The 19,589-nt window shown below is 40.1% G+C and overlaps 1 protein-coding gene across 2 annotated transcripts; it reads right to left on the bottom strand.

Annotated features, from left to right (window-relative positions):
- Window positions 1–1,297: 1,297 nt before the first annotated feature.
- Window positions 1,298–19,589, bottom strand: LOC110064925 (uncharacterized). 2 transcript variants are annotated; one of them, XM_020772034.2, is made up of 16 exons: window positions 19,457–19,589; window positions 12,420–13,280; window positions 12,132–12,179; window positions 11,720–11,872; window positions 11,327–11,459; window positions 10,757–10,842; window positions 9,871–9,912; window positions 9,208–9,317; window positions 8,196–8,380; window positions 7,809–8,084; window positions 7,017–7,233; window positions 6,029–6,248; window positions 5,308–5,613; window positions 4,948–4,994; window positions 4,205–4,370; window positions 1,298–4,091 (listed from the first exon to the last, which is right to left on the bottom strand). In XM_020772034.2, the coding sequence occupies exons 2-16, from the start codon at window positions 13,218–13,220 to the stop codon at window positions 3,660–3,662; spliced, it is 3,222 nt and encodes a 1,073-aa protein (XP_020627693.1). In that variant the 5' UTR covers window positions 13,221–13,280; window positions 19,457–19,589; the 3' UTR covers window positions 1,298–3,659. The 2 variants fall into 2 exon arrangements, with proteins under 2 accessions (XP_020627693.1, XP_020627692.1); XM_020772033.2 differs by lacking the exon at window positions 19,457–19,589 and adding an exon at window positions 16,907–17,302.

Below are 19,589 nucleotides of genomic sequence, written 5' to 3'. Positions count from 1 at the left end.
TTGTCATCCAGTCAGAAGTTAAACCAAAACCAATCTCGACCCGGCTGATTCACTCACGTTTTCCCCCGCTTCGTGCCAGCTTCATGTATTTGATTGTAGTTTTGATTGGTTCACCGGATTGCTTGTGTGCTTTGTGATTGGCTAGAGTGATTATTTTAGTTTTGGTTTCACGACACTCAATAATTGAGTGTCGTAAGGATTTGAGAGAATTTATAAGCAGCTGAACCCTGCTAATTCGAACTCGGTTATTTCGCGGAATTTCCAGTCCATACCCTCCGACCTCTCTATTCTTAAGGCGAACTGCTGCCACAGATAATTCCATACTGGCGTACAGCCAATCAGTTAGAGTAAACATTTTATGGTAGAAATCAAAACAGCTCTAAAGGCTGGTTTTCACTAGCGACGGAGTCGTAGTCGGAGTCGTAGAGTGATACGATCTAGTGAAAATCAAACAGACGGAGTCGGAAGCAGAACACCCATTCCGCTTGTGACCCCGTTCCTTACGATCTAGTCACAACTTAATTGTCGGAGTCGCAAGCAGAAGCGGAAGAATAAACCAATTACAACGTTCGATCCCGGGCCTTGTTGGTTGGTTCTTCCGCTTCTACTTCCGACTCCGACAATCTAGTTTTCACTGGATCATAAGCGACGGAGTCGTAAACGGAATCGGAAGAAATGGAAACGTTCTGATTCTTCCGACTCCGATTCCGTCAAGCTTATGATCGACTCCGCTTACGACTCCGATTTTCGATTTTCATTAGGTCTTACGACTCCAAACCAGCCTTAATACGGCGTGCACGCGTCTATTGCTACCTTTTGGGTGGGTGGGTACCAGATGGGGGGCGCATTCTAACTCACAAATTCCAGCGAATCTGAGATCGGATTATGCTTTCATATTTGCTTCTGTTTGATAATACTTCTTCCTAAAGAACGTGGACAAGAGTGGGCTAAAAATATAAGATGAATACCAGGTCCACTTCTTTTGTCTGATACAGCTCGGATGTAATTGGTACCCATGTCAACTTTAATCCGTTATCGGACTACCTCTACATGGTCCGAGCACGGATGAAAATTGGCTCGAGTAGCAATGTTATCAGAACATTTACAAAAATTTCGTGTAGTATAAATAAACCTATGGTTAGTCAAAATGATAGCTTTGACGATGGTTGCAAAAGTGGAGGAGAGGGATGGGGGGTGATAAGATTGTGATAGCCTCACTTTCCTTTCGTTTACTTAGATTGCATCCATTCGGATAAAAGATGCAACAATTACACACAAACTTCTCACACAAGGATCATCCAGCTCACATCATCACCAAATTTATTAGCCTTTTCCACTGAGTAACCAAGATACAAATTATTGTACAATAAAATATACTATGACAACGTGAGTTTACAATCATTTTGTATTTTTTTTCCAGCCGTTTTATGCGCTAGAATCAACATTACTACACAACCAATCTGTTACTTTACGACAGTTTGGCTTCCTCCTGTTCACAAGCTACTACTGTTGTTAACGGTAACATGCGATTGAAAACGAAGGAGTGTACCACTCCTCCCTGCGAACAAACGAAAGCCAACAAAACGTAAAGCAATGACGAGTTGCCCAAATAAGGAATGCCGCAAGCATGCGACCTCTGGCGCCAAGAGAATTTTGGCGCCAAAATTGTCTTGACCTACTCATGTCTATAGAATACTCATATTTTACAGAATTCTCTTAAGCAATATTTAATCGGCTGACTGACGCCTTTAAATCGCCACTTAGAATTACAAACCCACCCACTCAGTCCACATATACAGATCAGAGCGGAATAATTTCACGCCAGCACTGAAGTATTTTGTTAAATATTAAAAATTTTCAAAACCTTAAGATGAAATATGAACGAGCATTCGGGCATCTTGAGTCGCAACTTTTCAGACAGAAACTTGTTCTGTTCTAAACTGGTGGGAACAGATTAATCAACATTACTATTCCTAAACTATCAAACAATTGGTCTCTAACGAAGATTTGCGTCCTTTACAAACTAAGCGGTCTTGCAAACTATATAAAGCACTTAGATTAAAACAAAACTCCTTGCAAAATTTAAGCAAATTAAAACCCCAACATAGACCAAATTGTATAAATACGGCGGAAAAACCACAGAACTAATTTCCGGGCGCCTTTAATTTAAATGCAACTTCACTCACACAGCACACTTATGTAGCAACCACGAGGAACTCATAAAAAAGCAAAGCCAAAATTTGGACAAACATGTTGGAAAATGTGAAAAAATGTAACGTATACGACATATTACTTGACTTAATCACCAAAATTAAATGAAGACAACTGAACCATTGTTGACGTAAATCGCTGACCTAGCCAAAAAATTCACAATCTTATTTGACGTAACTCGCTCTTTAGAACTAATCTATCTAAAATGACGACACACATCCATTGCTTATTACGACACGAGAAATTGTCAACAAAGTCAAATCACAACAATTTTTTTTTCACAATATATATATATAAAATCTATGGACACCACGTTAGTAAAGGGATTATTAATGATTCTTGAAAGAATAAACAAATGCCTTCTGTCAGTTGAAGAGTTATAAATATTTCGCCTGTAATATCCCTTAGCACGCGCGCCTTTCCAGCCGCCATCTGGGTTTTCCCCACAATGCTGGGAGAGTCAAATATCGACTGGGAAAACGTCTCGCTTACATGGGGTCTAACATTTATTAACCACAAATTAGACGTCAGTAAATTCTTCAACGACAATACGTCATTGTCCTTCAAACAACGTTCGTTGAAACAAATAATCCGTAAACTTAATCTTGAACCCACATTTCCCACGGCCACGTAAAACAGAGTGAGGCCTGAGTACGCTCCCTAAACTCTCGTGGTCATTTTTACACGAACAAATGTTTCTTCACGATCGAGAGGAAATCCACGTGAGTCGCCAGGCTTTAGAGGCCGAAACAAGACGGCGTTGGTCACTAACAATGACAACTGGTGGCGATTTGATCATGAGCACCTATTCCCAAGAATTTCAAGGAGTCCACTAGAGACTGGCAATAGCCGATTAACGCGATCATTTGATTGATTGCTTTAAATCAATCCAAATTATTATCAATTACGAGTCAAATGGTAGTCTTTTTTCTTCTCGTTCGTCCACATCGTTCCGAGGGCCTCTCTTTATCACACTGAGTTGTGACCGAATTCTTAACAAACTAATCACTTGAAAAGCCAACAAAAATTCTTTGACATCCTCTGACGCCTCTGAAACCAATACCTCATATATATACCTGCTCGTCTAGCTGACCTGCACTAGAGCCTTAAACAGTCAGTGTCCTGCACACCTTGGACAAACTTTTCATTGAAAACCTAGACCACTGACCGACACTTTAAAAGTGCTTTGATTTCTTAACATGATTAGGAACAAACAAACAAGTCCAGTTAAACTGGGGCATAATCAAACACATAGCAAAAAAAACACTCCATTAAACGCATAGAATAAAAAAAGTTTAACCACTTTCAGTCGATTTGATTCGTTGAATGATCTATAGTCTAACGAAGGAATTACACGAATATAACACACGCACTCTTACAAGTAATTAGATAGGCTTACAATCTGTACATAGAAGATTCCTAATTAAACAAATGATTTTTTTTTGCTTTCACTCTTGTACGCGGATGTCGCCGCTACAACCTGACGTCATTTTTGACGTATCCATGACATCATCGTTAGCCAATGAGGACGCACAGGAGCCGCGGTAGCTGTTTAACCCACTGAATGCATCGCGCTCCCCGGGGATATCACTTCCCTTCCCACTGAAGCCAAGCCCCACGGGGGCCCCACGGGAGATCACGTTAGGATTAAAGGGCTTCATGATACACCGCGGATCCGGAAGTCTCCCCGCCTTCTGCACATCTCTGAAGGCCAGTTCCTGCGCGAGTTTCCGGTCCTGTCTTTCCTGCTGCTCGCGCTCTTGTTTCTGTAGAAGTTGTCTACGCTCCTGCAGCAACCTCATGTGTTCTTCACGCTTCCTTCTTTTTACTTCAGCTTCGCTCTCCATGCTGTCAATGGTCAGGCTGCAATCGGATGCGTCCTGGAAAGAGCGAAGGAAATGATAAGATTTACAACCGAGCTATGTTACAATATGTTGAGCAATGTTCGCGATGAAAACTGTGTGTAGACGTTTCAAGTGGATTCCACTCGTACCTGTCCCCTCCTGACCTGCTCACTGCCCGGTTGATCTCCACCGACGCGGGTCTGGGGCGACAGATCGCTGCCCCGGGTTTCTGGAGTTGTAGTGGAGCTATTTTGATCCATCTGCTCCTGAAGGACCCGAGCATACTGTTCATCTTTCTTGATCTGCTCCTCTTTCCTGATAAGTAAGAACAAAAAAACAATCAGTTGGACTAAGCATGTGACAATTCCAGCACTTGCAAAGTGGGTCATGGGAATGAAGTCTGCTCATGAATCTCATCGTTCTAATCTCTTAACTCCGCCATTGCCGGTCCCAAGCCCTGGATGAAAAAGAAGGAGGGTTGGGGCATGGGGCTAGAAACCCCATCCTGTAAAAAAACATCATGCTACAGAAACGCCTTCAAAAATAACTCAAGGCATCTCAGCTCTTGGGAGGGAAGGTTCTCCGTTGAGAATACAGATGACGCCGTACGAAGGAAGCTGGAGGATTCTGGAAGCCACAAGGCCGACTACCCTCTCTTGCAACCCGTTCTAGTCTTCACCAGTTCTTGTATTTCATTTAAGTATTTCTACCATATCAAATTATTGGTAGTCAAAGCTCAATTCGATTTTCATACCAGTCTTATCTCATGAATCAAAACAAAAGCACGCCTAGTCCCTTAATGAGCAGACTGCTTTTGAACCAAATCTCACTTAATTCCCTTATTGTCCAATTCATTGTTTCTTTTAACTAGTAGGGTAGCGTTTCAACGTACCTTGACCATTCATCTAAGTCAATAAATGGTTGCCAAAGCTTGCGAACCTGGATGAGACACAAAAAGTGGATTGTGGTTAGCTACGACAAGTACTTCAATGCCTCTCAGTTCAGTGGCCATCTGGCTAACACAGACTTCACAATAAACTTCTTTTGGATTTGCCGCAGTTCGTCTAGTTTTCCATACATTCACTATGTGAAACTTCCCAAAACCAGCCATAAATCCATGATAAAGAGAACCTTAATATAAAATGGAGAACAGTATTTCTTGCTACACCTTGCACATTTAAGCTTTAACTGGTCTCCGTGTTTCAGAAACCACTGCATTATGTACGAAAACATGGCCAAGTTTGCAGCATACCTCACTGCCATGGTGTGGACTCCATATTGGTGCTGTGTCGGTGATGGTGGGAGGAGGTGGCAAAGCATTGCTGTCATCAGGAAAGTTTCTCCAGATGTAGTCAGCCTCGCCACTATGTTGCCACCCTACAGGAGACTGTTGCCTAGGCGACAAACTAGAGTTTGATGATTGGCTGGCTGCAGGAGAGTGGCTGAGTGGGGACCCACTGCTGACACCGCTGTCAGTGTCCTTCCTGGGGATCCACAACTCTAGGAGGTCGCAATCAGTGGCTGTGTCGCTACTCCGTGGAGACGTTGAATCAGCATTCTGGCAAATTGCAATATATGTGTATATCAGTATAGGCCTTTTCAAAAAGTTGAAACATCCTTAATTACCAAATCACTAACATTTCTTACATTGGACTCTACCAAAGAAACGAGTCAATGAGTTAGCTACGTTAATCAAGAATCTTTTTAATACCGGTCATATTTTCCCATAATATATTTCAAAATTTTAAAGTATCACACCCTGTTTCAAATATGTTTTCGTTATTCCCCTCACATCGAGAGCCGAATTTCATTTCCATGATTTCTCCATGGCAGCGACTGGCATTTCAACTTAGGCACCAGTCCCAAAACGTTCGTCACCATGATGACTAAAACGGTCGCAACTTAGAGGGTTGCCGACTTGGCTCTCAGTTTGGACAAAAGAGACAAAGCTGAAGTCCAGCATGAGCACAAACCTTTTCATCATGTAGGTCAGCAGGAACAAATGGACTTCTTCCCCGAGGCAGTAAAATCCCTCTTCCAGCCATGTCAGGAGTTTCAAAAAATGCTCGTGAATATGGGTTATAATCACTGCGTCCAGGATATGATGGATACCCCATGACATTCTGGTGAAGATGGTCGTAAGATACTGGTCTTCCAGGAAAAGGTGAGCTGTAGAAGTCTGGTGTTTGGTGGCTGCAAGGAAATGAAAAACATCAATGACAATGAAACAACGATGATAAAGGTAAAGTCTGCATACAAGCCAAGTGGCCCACCAGGCCAGTGCTTATCCTGGTTTCTGTAGCATGAAGCGACTAGGAGTGTTTCTACTCCCCCCTGGATGGGATGCTAGTCCATCGCAGGGTTACCCCCAGCATTAAGTTCGCTGCAACCCATTTATACACCTGGGTGGAGAGAGGCACTGTGAGAGTACAGTGTCTTGCCCAAGAACACAACACAATGTCCCCGGCCAGGGCTCGAACCCGGACCGCTCGATCCGGAGACGAGCACACTAACCATGAGGCCACAGTATTAAATAAATGTGCCTTTGTACACTTACAAAGTAGATCTTGCTTACATTTTTAGATATGGAAGCAGGTATCAAAATAAGTTATTCACTGGCTTATTTAACTTCCACGACACCCAATTTTGCTGTTGATAAAAATTCTTTAAAAAGCAGGATGGTGAAAGGTATATAGACCAAAAGTCATCAGTTATGAAATTCATCAAACACTGAATTTGCAGAACTGCATGTAATACAAAACATTTTAATATTACAGCGTAAATGTACAGCTACACATACCAGTGTTGAGAATCCTTACAATGTAGTTTAAAGGTTGATTAATTTCCAGGCACAAGGACTGATATAACATTGGTACAACAGTGCAGTTAATAAATGTTATAAGCTGAATGGTTATTTGAGGTCAAAAGGTGGAAGCCTCTTCAGGGGTACTGTAGACCTACCTGTAAGGGTAAGGTGTAGGATCTGAAGGATAGCCAAATGAATGGTCATAAGCCTGATAACCGCAAGGCTGTTGAGGCATTCGCTGTCTTGCTCTTCCGCTGTACATGGATGGATGTTCAATGCGTCCTGGGTGGTGGTCAATATGGCCATTTGTCATGCCATTTAACCCTTCATCCTGGACAGTCAAGGGTGAGTTCCGGGGTGGAGTCATAACACCTGTGAACAGTTGAAAACAGTGATAAATTTAAACCGGTCAGTCATGTACCAGTAACAAGCAAAACACCTGCATACAGTGAAACTACTCTAAGCGAGACCGCCCGACAATATTTTCTACAAATTTATCAATTAAAATTGTGGAGGTTAACAATAGTTTTCCAACAAATTTTCGATGCAACCAAGATGTACATTACAAAGGCAACAGATTTGTTGTCATTCTGAATAGTGACTATTTGGTAACTACATGTATCAGTAGTCAATTTGCAAAGAATTTGTTGAAGTGGCCTTTGTTGGAATAGTCGCACTGTAAACTCCTTTTGTGAGGCAATGATACCCAATAAAACAAAATGCAGGAAGGAAAATTATTGCAAGCTGGAAGCCTCACTGTCTTTCAAGAAAGGATGGGATGAATGGATGAACTTTAATCTAATAAAACATGATAAAATGTGAAGCTTTGGCTTGCTGGGCCATATTAAATGATTGTACCCTCTACCCCTTTCCCTGCCCAACCCAAATCCCCAAAGCTGTTCAGTGGTATTAATAATACATACTTGGTTAAAACATAGCATTCTTACCAACAGCAACGTCCTTTCCTCTTGACACAACATTGGAATATGAGTTTCCAGGAGGTGCTGGTGGACCGTAATACTGGACATACCCTCTACTATCACTTCCTGGAGAAGAAACGTAGGGTGACTGCACATGATCATAAGGTGAGCGAGGTCCACAGTAACCATCGTTTGAGTACACAGTCATCTGCTTCATCCTCTGTGTTATAATTTGTTCCTGACTATCTCGACGATTAATCTGGGTTGGAGCTCCATAGCAAGGAGTGGGTTGTGGCATATCACCTTAAGACAAAACAGTTGTTCTTGTGAGAACAGAACAAAAGAGGACATTTTTAACTACAAGGTCAAAAGAATATTACACTAAAATGCAATAATCAACTTCGAAACTCCTACCAGAAGAAATATAGTGTGGGGAAGATCGTGCAGAGCCATTGATACCATTTGTGGGAGCTTGGGTAGCAGTAGGACTGGAGTCAGATCCATTTTCAAGAGGTGAGAACTGATCAGGGCCAGCACCTGGGCCTGATCCTCTAGGAATGGCTGTAGGCCGAGGCCTTGTAGTTCTTCTTTTACTAAACCTGAGAGGAAAGATGTTATGTTGATCACTTGCTCAACAGATTTTTTATAACTATAAATGTTAGGAGATATTAAATTTCAAAGAGTTACATAGCATGCTCTCTCACTGTATGCTAGTTGTTTTGCTTGAGGATAAGTATTAAACACATCTGTGAATAGACCATATTCATATTCTTGGTAGTGGACTGGAACTACAGTCAAACCTCTATTAAGCAGCCACCTATTAAGCCGCCACCCCTTATTAAGTGTCCAGTTACCAAAGTCCCTAAATTATTGTCAGTAAAATACTGTAAATAAAACCCCTATTATCCAGCCACCTCTATTATCCAGCCACCTTTTGGTGAGGTTTTTTCTGTTGTCTTTACCCCTATTAAACAGCCACCCAAAATTTAATACAGGCAAATCAACATTGTTTTCGAAAAGGCGATGGAAGATAAGAGTCCAAAATAGAAGGTGACAAGTGATAGAAGCATTCAATCATGACTGTCTTAAAGTGACTCCATGTTCACTGAGACATTGACCCGATGGTGAAAATATTCAAGGTAAACAAACCCCTGTTAAGCAGCAAATCCCTATTAAGTGGCCACCTTCCATGACATTTTTGTTATTAAATTTTAATCTCTTTGTATGATATTCCCCCGCATGAGCCTCCATCCAGTCCAATACTGAGAATATATGTATGAATATGGCCTATTGATGCCAACTTTCTTGCCTTACTATTACAAACTGGCTGAATTGTCTTAACATAAATTAATGCCAAATGTGGACACTTAAGAGCTCTCCCAAAGTTGTTATCATGTTTGCATTGCGGGAAAATGATGACACCTACTTCTCAAGCTCCTCCTCTGAATGTGCAAATGTACAGTGCATTCCTCTGGGACATCCACCTCTGGTGTGATCCCGACACATGCTGGTTTTAAATTTGTTGTTGTTGTGAGGCTAAAAAAGAGGATGGCACCATTTAGACCTCATATATGTTTACTTTGTCAGACAAGCTGTAACATTAAGTCTTATAATAATGTGTATTATCGTTTGTCTCACGATGTAGTCACTTGAGGATGTAGATCGCGACGTTTCAACTACTTACTGCTAGTCTTCTTCAGGCGATAAGGTCGACTGATTGCACGGTATCATTTATATCACAAAGGTCGGCTGTGATTGGTGCATTTGGATCTTCCTATTGTTCCATTGTTCCGGCGAGTAGCTGTTCCCTCAGTGGTCTGCTGTTGTACCGTTCTCCTGTTGTTGCAGACCACTGAATTTGTGTTTGAAAAAACACAAATTTATAACTACAATCTTTTCAAAACATTTCCATGTTACAAGGCGTACATGTGCAATTCTATAATACAGTACAACTGTATAGAGCAGTTAATTAGTACAGTGTAATTCTAGTCAATTTACAGTTGGTTAATTATTTTGTAACCACTGGATACTTATCAACAGATGTACATTTCCCGATATTAACTGGGGACACATTTTTCAGAATGCTCACCTGTGGTGGATCACTGGAGCCTCTCATTCCTTTGCCATATGACTAGTGTATTAAAGAAAAAAACTCATCTGAGTACTTCTATGCAGGTATCACAATGTACACTTTGGACTGATGCTTGTTGTGGTAAAGGTAAAGTTCATTCCAAGTCAGAGGGGCAAGGTGCTAACTAGTGTTTATCTTAAGACTAGGTTCTTGCACACTTTAAATGCAAAATTTACATGTACATGAAGTAATTTTTTCAAACTGTTTCCAAATCCATTAATATGTTCTTTTTTCACACTCAAGGTGTCCTTGAACACAGGAACTAAAACTGTAATGTGCTGAAAACCTTAAGTCTGAAGGATACCTACTACCTGCCTACTGTGAATGGAAATTGACAGTGAAGGAATGTATCCACATGATAGTAAAGTAAAAGCAGTATGGTGGCAAGAGCTCTCTAGATGAAATTTACATGACCTACATGGTGTTCAACATGCTAAGATAGCTTTAACTCAGCAAATAAGCATTTTATCCTGCTTGGAAAAGAACTCCAATTTTTTTCCCATTTTTTCAACTCTTATTTTTCGTGCTTTTCCAGATCTGGAAAACACGCTTGCATACTTCCACGCATTTTCAAAAATTCCAAACTCCGTATGAAGCCTGTGCATATCTCAAATTAAATCAGAACTTTGAAAATTTTGTTCTAACACATAAATAAAGCACCACTGGATCAATGCTCTATCAAGTAAGGGCAGCACACAGCCCACAACATCTTATAACTTTACAATCCCCTGCCAGACTACAAATTCTGAAGCACCCAGAATTAAGAATGTTTCAACAGGTTTGTTAAGATCAGGTACATTGCAGAAGGAGTATTAAACTGTAAACTTAATACAACTGCACCTACTTTTGAAAAGTCAACAAGTCCATTGACCACAGAGTGCACTGAAGTCATAGCTTGTTCTAACTCTTTCCACTCTGGACATGTTGCTTCTGTGGAAGACAATCAAACAAACGTAGCTCATTTAACAATTTAGTTGCAATCAATTGCATCTTGTTAAGAAGAAAGCACAAGCAGTACATTTCTGTCCTCCTCAAGGTCAAGTCTGCATATGAGCCACAGGGCCTATCAAGCCAGAACTTATCCCAGGTTCTGTAGCATGAAGCAACTAGGAATATTTCTACTCCCCCCTAGATGGAATGCTAGTCAATTGCAGGGTTACCCACCTGCATTAAATTCACTGGTACCCATTCATACAACTGGGTGGAGAGAGGCACTGCGAGAGTGAAGTGTCTTGCCTAAGAACAAAGCGCTATGTCCCCAGCAAGGGCTTAAACCTGGAACAGTCCGTCCAGGGTCCAGCGCACTAACCATGAGGCCAACACACCAACTTCAGGTACATTTAGCGTTGGTTCTCTAGTTTCTAACAAAAACATGGAAACTCTAGCGAGAGAAAAGCATCAATTCCACACACACCTGGAGAGGCATCAATCTGGGAAAGTAATTCAAACTGGTCTCGCATCTGGCAGAGATTTCCAGGATCCCCAGATCTCTGAAGAGCGATGATTAATTCCTGAATACTCTGAGAAAATGAGGCAGGAGATTGGAGCTACAACAGAACAAAATAGTTATGGATGAACGAATATAATAGGAAATAATTCCACGATGTAATGTTAACACAAACAATACAGGGGTTTGGAAACGTTGACTGCAATTTATAATCAAAGACCTCAAATACAGTAAAGCCTCACATAGATATATTGAAGTACAGGAACATTTTGAAGTATTCGAATAGGCCATATAGACTATGGACAATGTATTATGTGTACTACATATATTATTTTGATCCCATGAAGTTAAGTATTGCACCTTGTCAATGATAGACTGCATGTGAGACTTGTGATCCAGGTCGCCATACAACAGTGAGGACCACTGGTCTGGGAGAATGCGCAGTCCTGCCTCTGTAGCAATTTGCACTATTTGTGCATCGTGTTCCTTCCGCAAAGCATCATAGGTACGGTACTGAAAAGCAAATATCTGGTAACTACCTTTTTCTTGACAGATTATCATCAACATTAATGTCAACGCACTAAACAAATCTTAAATCAATTTTACAACACATCCTGATTTTCATTTTCTCTGTTTCAGATTATGGCAGCATGTATAAAACAAAAAGCTTCAAACTGAAAACAAATGTAAATCACAACATCTACAAGAACCAATTAATTTTGATTACTCTTTAAGGTTCACATGTAATCTCACAATGAAATAGAAACTGTACCTGCTCTTTAAGCTGCATTAGAGATGATTCATTGTTCTTTTTTTCAACCTGAAAAAAAATTAACTGTCAACACAAACATTTCCTAAGAAAATGTATGTCCACAGTAAAGCCTATTATATAATTTTCATTCTTCACCAGCATTTAAACACAAAAGATCAATTGAAACAAATAGAAGACCTTGTGAAAATTTATTAGACAGTCTTGTCTAACTACCAACAAACTTGATTTTGCCTCTAACTAACCTTGTGTTGAGTTATTAACAAAAATCAGTGAAGTGTAACTCTGTACCTTAAAACAGGATGCTCTGTAAAGCAACTGTACTACATGACCAATGCTTGTTTTAGAAGCTTGTGGAAACTGGGATTCCAGCTTCTGAACCACAAACAGAACTAAAACTTTCCTAGACAATGCCTCTCCTCCCTCAAGAGCCAACAAAATCAGTTTCAAAGCCTCTTCTTGCATTGCTGGTCCTAAAAACTGACAACCACGATTCCGCACAGCAGCCCAGAGATTTGCAGACAGCTGTTGCTGATTTTGATGTAATAAAATGAGCTCTGTTACGGTCCGTTCTCCAAGGCTTCTGGCGGCACGCATGGCCCTAGTGCGACCATCAGCCTCGGCAAGCTGACAGTTAACCAGTGTCACAAGCTTGCGCTGCATTGGTCTTGTGAGGATATTGTTTCCATTGCCGTTCAGAGAGCCATTACAGCCATTGGTTGTTCCATTGATAGTTCCATTAGCAGCACCGGTGACAGGCCTTAAGAACAATGCAAGTTTTTCAATACAATGTTTGGATGTTCTGTATTGAGCAGCATTGTTCTGTACACTTTCTATGTTTGGAAGTTCTTCATCTGGCACTTCCACTCCTACTAACTGAAGCAATGCGTAGTTGAAAGGAAGCTTAGATATGTCCATGTCAACAACAGCCTGGTCAAATGGACACTGCGTTTTAGACAGCTTTGACAAGCAGGAAACGCACAGTGTGTGTCCACATCCCAGGCTAATTGGCTTTCTTTCGTGCTCATCAAATTCGTTGTAGCATATTGGGCACTGGAGAAACTCTGTCCACTGAGGTGTTTGAATTGGCATGATTGATATCAGCTATTGTAGATTTGTTGAAATTACTTGATGCTAAATACCATGGGTATCCTGTAATAAAACATACCACAATCAGAAATGAAATCACTGCAGCAGTAACCAGTATTTATGAGATACAGTCAACTCTCCATTAACAGACACTCTCATAAGCAGACAGCTCTACTTACGGACACTGTTTTCAATTCCCCTTTTTACATGTACCACCCGGTGAAACTCTGTATCTACAAACTCCCGTAAGCAGGCACTCTCTCCAAAGGGAAAGCGGACTCTTTTCAAAATAAAAATTGGATTTTTCTTTTGCTTATGCTCCCTCATAAGGGGACACCCACATAAGCCCCGTTCCACTTTTTGTTGAAGGTATACTGCATACTCTATATTTCTTTTTTTTAGTTTGAACATTTGACATCAATGAAGAGTTTCAGTTGCTATTTTTGGCTCCCAATAAAACATGAAATTAACACCCGCCAATGTAACTCTCCTGTAAGCGAACATCCACCATATTTTTCTTGAGTATCAGCTTATGGGAATAATTCTTCTAAACTGACTGCAATTCCTGAGTGTGTCCACTTACAAGAGAGTTGACTGTATTTAAAGAAATACATAGGAAGGTCATGAAAAGAAATTTTGTCAGTGACTTAGCACTTAAAATAAATAGCTGCTGTTTATGTGGTACACTGAGGACATATTGCGAGGAAGCATAATATTATTAGGACTCAAGGCACAGATTATATGTTAAACATCTACATGCAAAACAAAACCATTTCACTTCCTATTGAGCAAAAGATAACAATTAGATGGAAAAAAATATCGAAGCGTAAAACAGGGCTGTACTCTATAATCACCCAGGTGCCACAAGCAACTAACTTATGCCTTTGGGCAACTGGAAAAACAGACTTTTTCATATAAGCTTAAGTACTGGGCACCCAGGATTTCATGCTGAGGAACCTTTGGGCTCCTCATAATTTTTGTTAGACCACAGTTCTGTAAAGACAAAATATATGTACACACAAACACCCACTAACACTTAACTGCTATTGGTCAATTTTCAACGAATTTTGTTCCTGAAATTTGGTTTCTTAGAAATGATAATTATGACAGAGCAACAGGTTCCAAACATACTTTATCTATTGCTAAAAGTTTATTCCAAAGATAATATTTAAAAAGGCTGCAAAGGATTTTAACTGTATTACCTGAAAGAGATGCAACAAATATGACCTTGCATCCACCACAGCAGAGAACATGCAAATTATTGAAAGAACACACAATTGAAAATGCTTAGACTCTTGCAAGTAAGTTAAAGTTACAGCTTTTTCACAAACAAGTCCCGCAACATTTTGCTTTGAAATTCACCCTTTTGTCTGAAGCTTGAAAACAGTTTTTAGAGCTACATGTACTTGAGTCAGCTGATGGCTGATGGCCAATAACATTACACTCTGCTGAGTCATACAGTCACATGTCAAAAGTGAAAGTGTTTCCATGCAGCTGCTCAAACAGATTTCCAGGAAAAAGGAAATGCTTAGCATACCTACTCATGAAATTAGCAGTATCTTATACTCTATATTTTATTTAAAAAATTGGAAAGTACATTATTTAACTCCACCAAGTTTAAAAGTACAGAAGTAAAACAAAACTTGGCGAATAGCTTAAAAGATGAGCCAAAGATAAAAATTATGTCATCTCCTGAAGGCAGAAAGTCTCTTAAATTTAGCAACAAAATTAATGCACTTGCCTCCTCAACTTTTAAGTAAGTGTACTGAAACATAAACACTGTTGCTAACCTAATTTTAAAATGCTCTTGCCATTTCAGATTTGTAAACGCTCATTCTTTAGTAGTTTGACATCACTATTAAATATGAGCTGAATGACATGAGTTTTGTGCATAATAATTCTAACCAAACACTATAGTAAGGTATTTCTTGCATTTTCAAGATTTCTGCATGTAAAAGGTTGATGTTCTCAATAGAATCAAAGGCTCTAAATTTAAACAAGACTTGGCTTCCTGTTTACATATTTTAGAGTCAACCTTGCATCAAAGAATTTGCCTAACAAAATAACACCATCCCACGCTGCAAAGGACCAAAAACTCACCTAAACCGCCAGATACTACTTGAAATAAGACTGAAAGCATTTCTCCCAGTGTACATCAAAAACTAAAATTGTACATGTACAATGAAAATGCTATTTCAAACCCTACAGGTTTAGTTCTAAGAAAACTGAACTAAAATCACACATTTTCTCTGTACACAAAAGAAATCAAAAATTCCCTTTAGTCACCTGACTACGTTCTGGTTTGACCCGGATAGCCTGAAAGTACGACAAGAGTGGAAACTAAAGATTAAGAGAACGAGTCATCCACTAACTCTAAATGGTCATTTGAGGTTCTCACATAAAACCAGTCTGAATTACATTGCACTTTGCAGTTCAGTAAAAGAGTAGTTACTAAAACTGTGTCCAGAATGAAAATTTTATCAACATTATCTGTGATTAGCTTTTGAAGTTGAGGAGTAATAAAACAAACAAAATTGCTCTCAAATCAAGCAATTCTTACTTTCAATATAACAGTTTGACCCTATGTTGTGCTGAGACTTGCTAATCATGTGATATGCAATAACCAGCTCAGAAAAATACCGTTTGTACATGTTGCTATAAATGGCTGCAAATGACGTTATTTTGCGAGTGTGTTCAAACACATTTACTGTCACCCAGTTTTCCAATTCAGAAGGCGCCGACCGTCAAAAACTAGAAGAATTCTTTGTAAAATATTACAACTGCAGCGTGTTGGCGACTGTTACGTAGTCATAATTTATGTTTGTAATGAGATTACAGCTGGGAATGAAAATTAATTCCTTTCAAAGTTGATCAAAGCACTTAACTATAATTTTAAAATGTTCGAATAAAGTTTTGTTCAAAGGTCTTAAAGGATTTGTCTTTGGTTCCTTTGATTCTCGACCAACATGTTTCGTGACCCTAGCGAAATATGCATTCGTAAGCACAAACCATAAGAATTGGACTTCCTGTAGCAGAACGAGTCACAAACAACCGTACTAATATTGAACTTTCTCAGAAGCTTCAGTGAAGAAAATAACACTAAAATGAGAAGTTTTGATCCTTTCTAAACTTCAGCAAACAATTTCCGCTATCATACGTCGCTTAGACACAGAACAAACACTGGCGAAAGTGCCGAGGCTTTGAAATTCTTTCGACTGCCTTCAGGGTCATATTTGACGAATGCATAACAAAGCTCAATATGATCGATCGCACTCTGAATAACAGATTATTCCAAAATAATAAATCATACATGTCGATAGAAAAAGCAACGACGAAACAGTACTACCTTAGAAAGGGCAAACTTTGTTTCTACAATAGCAATCCAGCATAAGCAGCATATTTTCTATTGAAATTTCTGAACAGTTGACAAGCCTGAACAAAGAACCACAACATTACGACAACGCGACAGATTTAGAACAGCTTCATCGTGATAGAAATTCGCCGATTTCTTTCAAAAGAGATCGCTTTTACAGTCTCAGGACTTACAAATAATTACAGAAACTGACGAAAACTTCACGAGGAGCATTTTAACCCCCGAGAAGAAAAACAATGCAAAGTTACTTGTTTCTGCACGTTCCTGAGACTGCAAGAACGATCATGATGCGGCGCTTCACGCCTCATAAACTCACCTTAAACATTAAGAGAAAACGCTATCCAAGACTGGAAGATACTTGTCTGCACAAATAATGCCTTTAGCTATCCACTAGGCTTTACAAGAAAGCAGGAACTTTACGATCTATCGCAGCAAATCGTTGTACGGTTCTCCCCGCAAGGAAGTCGAGTTTCGCTTCCACAAAGAGGAATTTTAAGCGTATGGACACACAAAAGATGTCGTTATTCAGTCCTTGAACACTCCCAAAGGAAGTATGATGTAAATTTTCAACTCTGGTGAATGAGGTGAACCCCTCACATTTGAAAATCCCTGTTCGAGTCGATGGATTTATGTTGCGCTGTTCGAGAGCTTCGTCAGTTCCATCATGACCGATCGGTATACGCCATGACCGGATAAAGCAACTGACGGTATCTCCCCCCGGGGTTAACGTCATCCCTGCGCTGCAACTGCGCTTGCTCACTAGACTTGTCGGAAGGGCAGTACTTGTATTTCATTGGTTTGTTTTGCCAACAAAGGAGGAAACACAACTCCTGTAGGGGAGGGGACGACAAAAAGACCTTCTTTGTTTCTAGAAAGAACCTCACGCAACGTAATTTCAGCTGTGATCACATTGACACTAATTTAGGCATTACATTTTTTCAAGGCGTTTCCTTTCAGCAAGAACGCTTTGAAAAACTGACCTTAGTGGTGAAATTTCACCTTTTTAAAATCGCTCTTGGACTTTGTATCTAACTAAATCTCCAGATAGTCTGCATTTTGATATGCGCGCATTCATGAATACAGATTTCACTCTGGTTACAGGCCCAGACATATCCCTTTGTTCCCGGCAACGAAGAATCATAAGATCTGACATCTCGACGAAACGTTTGTAACACTGAATCAAAAGTACTTATCGTTATATAAATATAAAAATTCTTTTCGAACTATGGAGAAGCGCGTCCTTTACAGAGCCGTGAGATCTGCACTTGTACATTTCTCGACAATATTTATTGCTGGCAGCGCGAGTCTGAAACGTTTCACCTGTTATTTTGTTTGTTTGTTTATATCGTTTTCTTTTACATTATACAACAATTGACAATAAAATTCACAAATCCTTCCGCTTGCGAACTCCGAAAATCGCGTGGAAATTCTAGAAGGAAACAATCTGTCGGGCTAAGAAAAAAAAAAAAAAAAAAAGTTCGATATTGTTAAATCTGACTGGAACCAGGCGGGAAAAACTCTCATTCATACAAAATGGGGTTGCGTAGTAAATGAAATGTTTTGCCTTAGTGGTTTAATTTCCCCCCTCCCCCTACCCCCATCTCCAGCCTGAAACATACTTAGCCCCTCCGTAAACTCAATTTCTTTCTTGCGGTCGCCCGTGGGTGTATTTTACCCAGCCGTTTCTGGGGGGCTTCTCGAGTTCCGGTACAAAAGTCTGGGATGAAAAGGCGGATTGTTCGAACCAGAGCAGTTTTATGAAGGCTTCACATCGTTTCACAGCTGACACAGAAGCTAGAGACCGGAAATGCATTAGCGACAAGGCGGAAATGAAACATGCTAAATGTTTTCTTCCTTGGACAATCGGCAATATTAACAATGGTGGCCAATTAATTTGCTGTACCGATTTAGCTGTCCAAAAATCACTAGGAACGTGTAGCCACTATTCCCTATTCCGGTTTCAAAAACAATCGAGGACAGACAGATATTGCCTAAATATAGTCACTAAGCCAACAAAGGGAAAATTGGGAGTGTTTCTATGCGACCAACAACCCACGCAAGATTAGCCAAAAAGTAAAACAAAAAACAGCTTCCGGTTCCAGCAGAAATGGGAACTTTTTACTGAATAGTAACACCGAAAAATGCAATTCAAATAAAGGGATAGCTGTTGCAATGGAAAGGTAAAAACCGTATACTGTATGTCTATTTTTGCCGAAGTTTACAGGTCTTTTAGCAGGTAGCGTCAGAAAATGTTCAGCCCGATGCACGTTTCTGTCTTCTTATTTTTGCACGATCAAGCTCGCAGAACCTTAAAACGTGAACCGTAGAGCTGAAATACAGCAAACGCGATCGAAAGAGCTTTGTGTAGAATTATTTTGCCTCACCGTAGCCTCTCCCAGTTAGTGAATATGTTTACCTCACGCTTTCGTGCACACGTGTTTAGGAAATAAGTCGAGTATATGGCAACAGGTGACCCGCGGAGAATTTCTAACCATGTAGGTAGACCGAAATAAGTGTTGTCTTCCTGCTATTAAAACTGCCCTAGCCTCAAGTAATAAAAACAGCAGCGATAACGCTGAAACGCAACATTCCCAGCTTCTTCGCCTTCAACCGGCGAAGAGGAAAGTATTTAAATAATTCGATATATTTCTTGGACATAAAAAACAAATTTCTTCCTACTTCAGTTTCGAAAACAAACCTTACCTCGTTCTTAAATAATATTTGAAATAAATGCTAATTTAGTTTCCTATCAGCTCTGTATAGTGCTCCGCTTTCACGCGACACAGAATTCAGTCAGTTATGGAGCCCTGCGATTGATCATAAACACAAACGACGACAGCTGTAAATTCGTTAAACTGTAACTGACCTTTCTACTTGGCGTCAAATCCATCCACGAGGGAAAATTCCCGTTTATATCCAGTTCCGCACTTGGTGAACACCTTGCAGTCCACTGATAACAGCTTTTCTCACTGTCGAGACTTATACCTCCCAACGCCCTG

Source organism: Orbicella faveolata, unplaced genomic scaffold (genome assembly GCF_042242905.1).
Source record: "Orbicella faveolata isolate gen_17 unplaced genomic scaffold, um_ofav_v1 contig_36, whole genome shotgun sequence".
NCBI lineage: Eukaryota > Metazoa > Cnidaria > Anthozoa > Scleractinia > Merulinidae > Orbicella > Orbicella faveolata.
The sequence above is the reverse complement of the archived record's forward strand: the minus strand, read 5'-3'. Positions and strand labels throughout refer to the sequence as shown.

What these genes read in the sequence shown, in the direction of transcription:
- LOC110064925 (XM_020772034.2), bottom strand. Translation starts at nt 13,220, where the DNA reads ATGCCAATTCAAACACCTCAGTGGACAGAGTTTCTCCAGTGCCCAATA. An exon ending in CCCACACTATATTTCTTCTG is followed by an intron (nt 8,085 to 8,195) that starts GTAGGAGTTTCG and finishes TTTTGTCTTAAG; the next exon opens with GTGATATGCCACAACCCACT. An exon ending in AGGAAAGGACGTTGCTGTTG is followed by an intron (nt 7,234 to 7,808) that starts GTAAGAATGCTA and finishes AACTGTTCACAG; the next exon opens with GTGTTATGACTCCACCCCGG.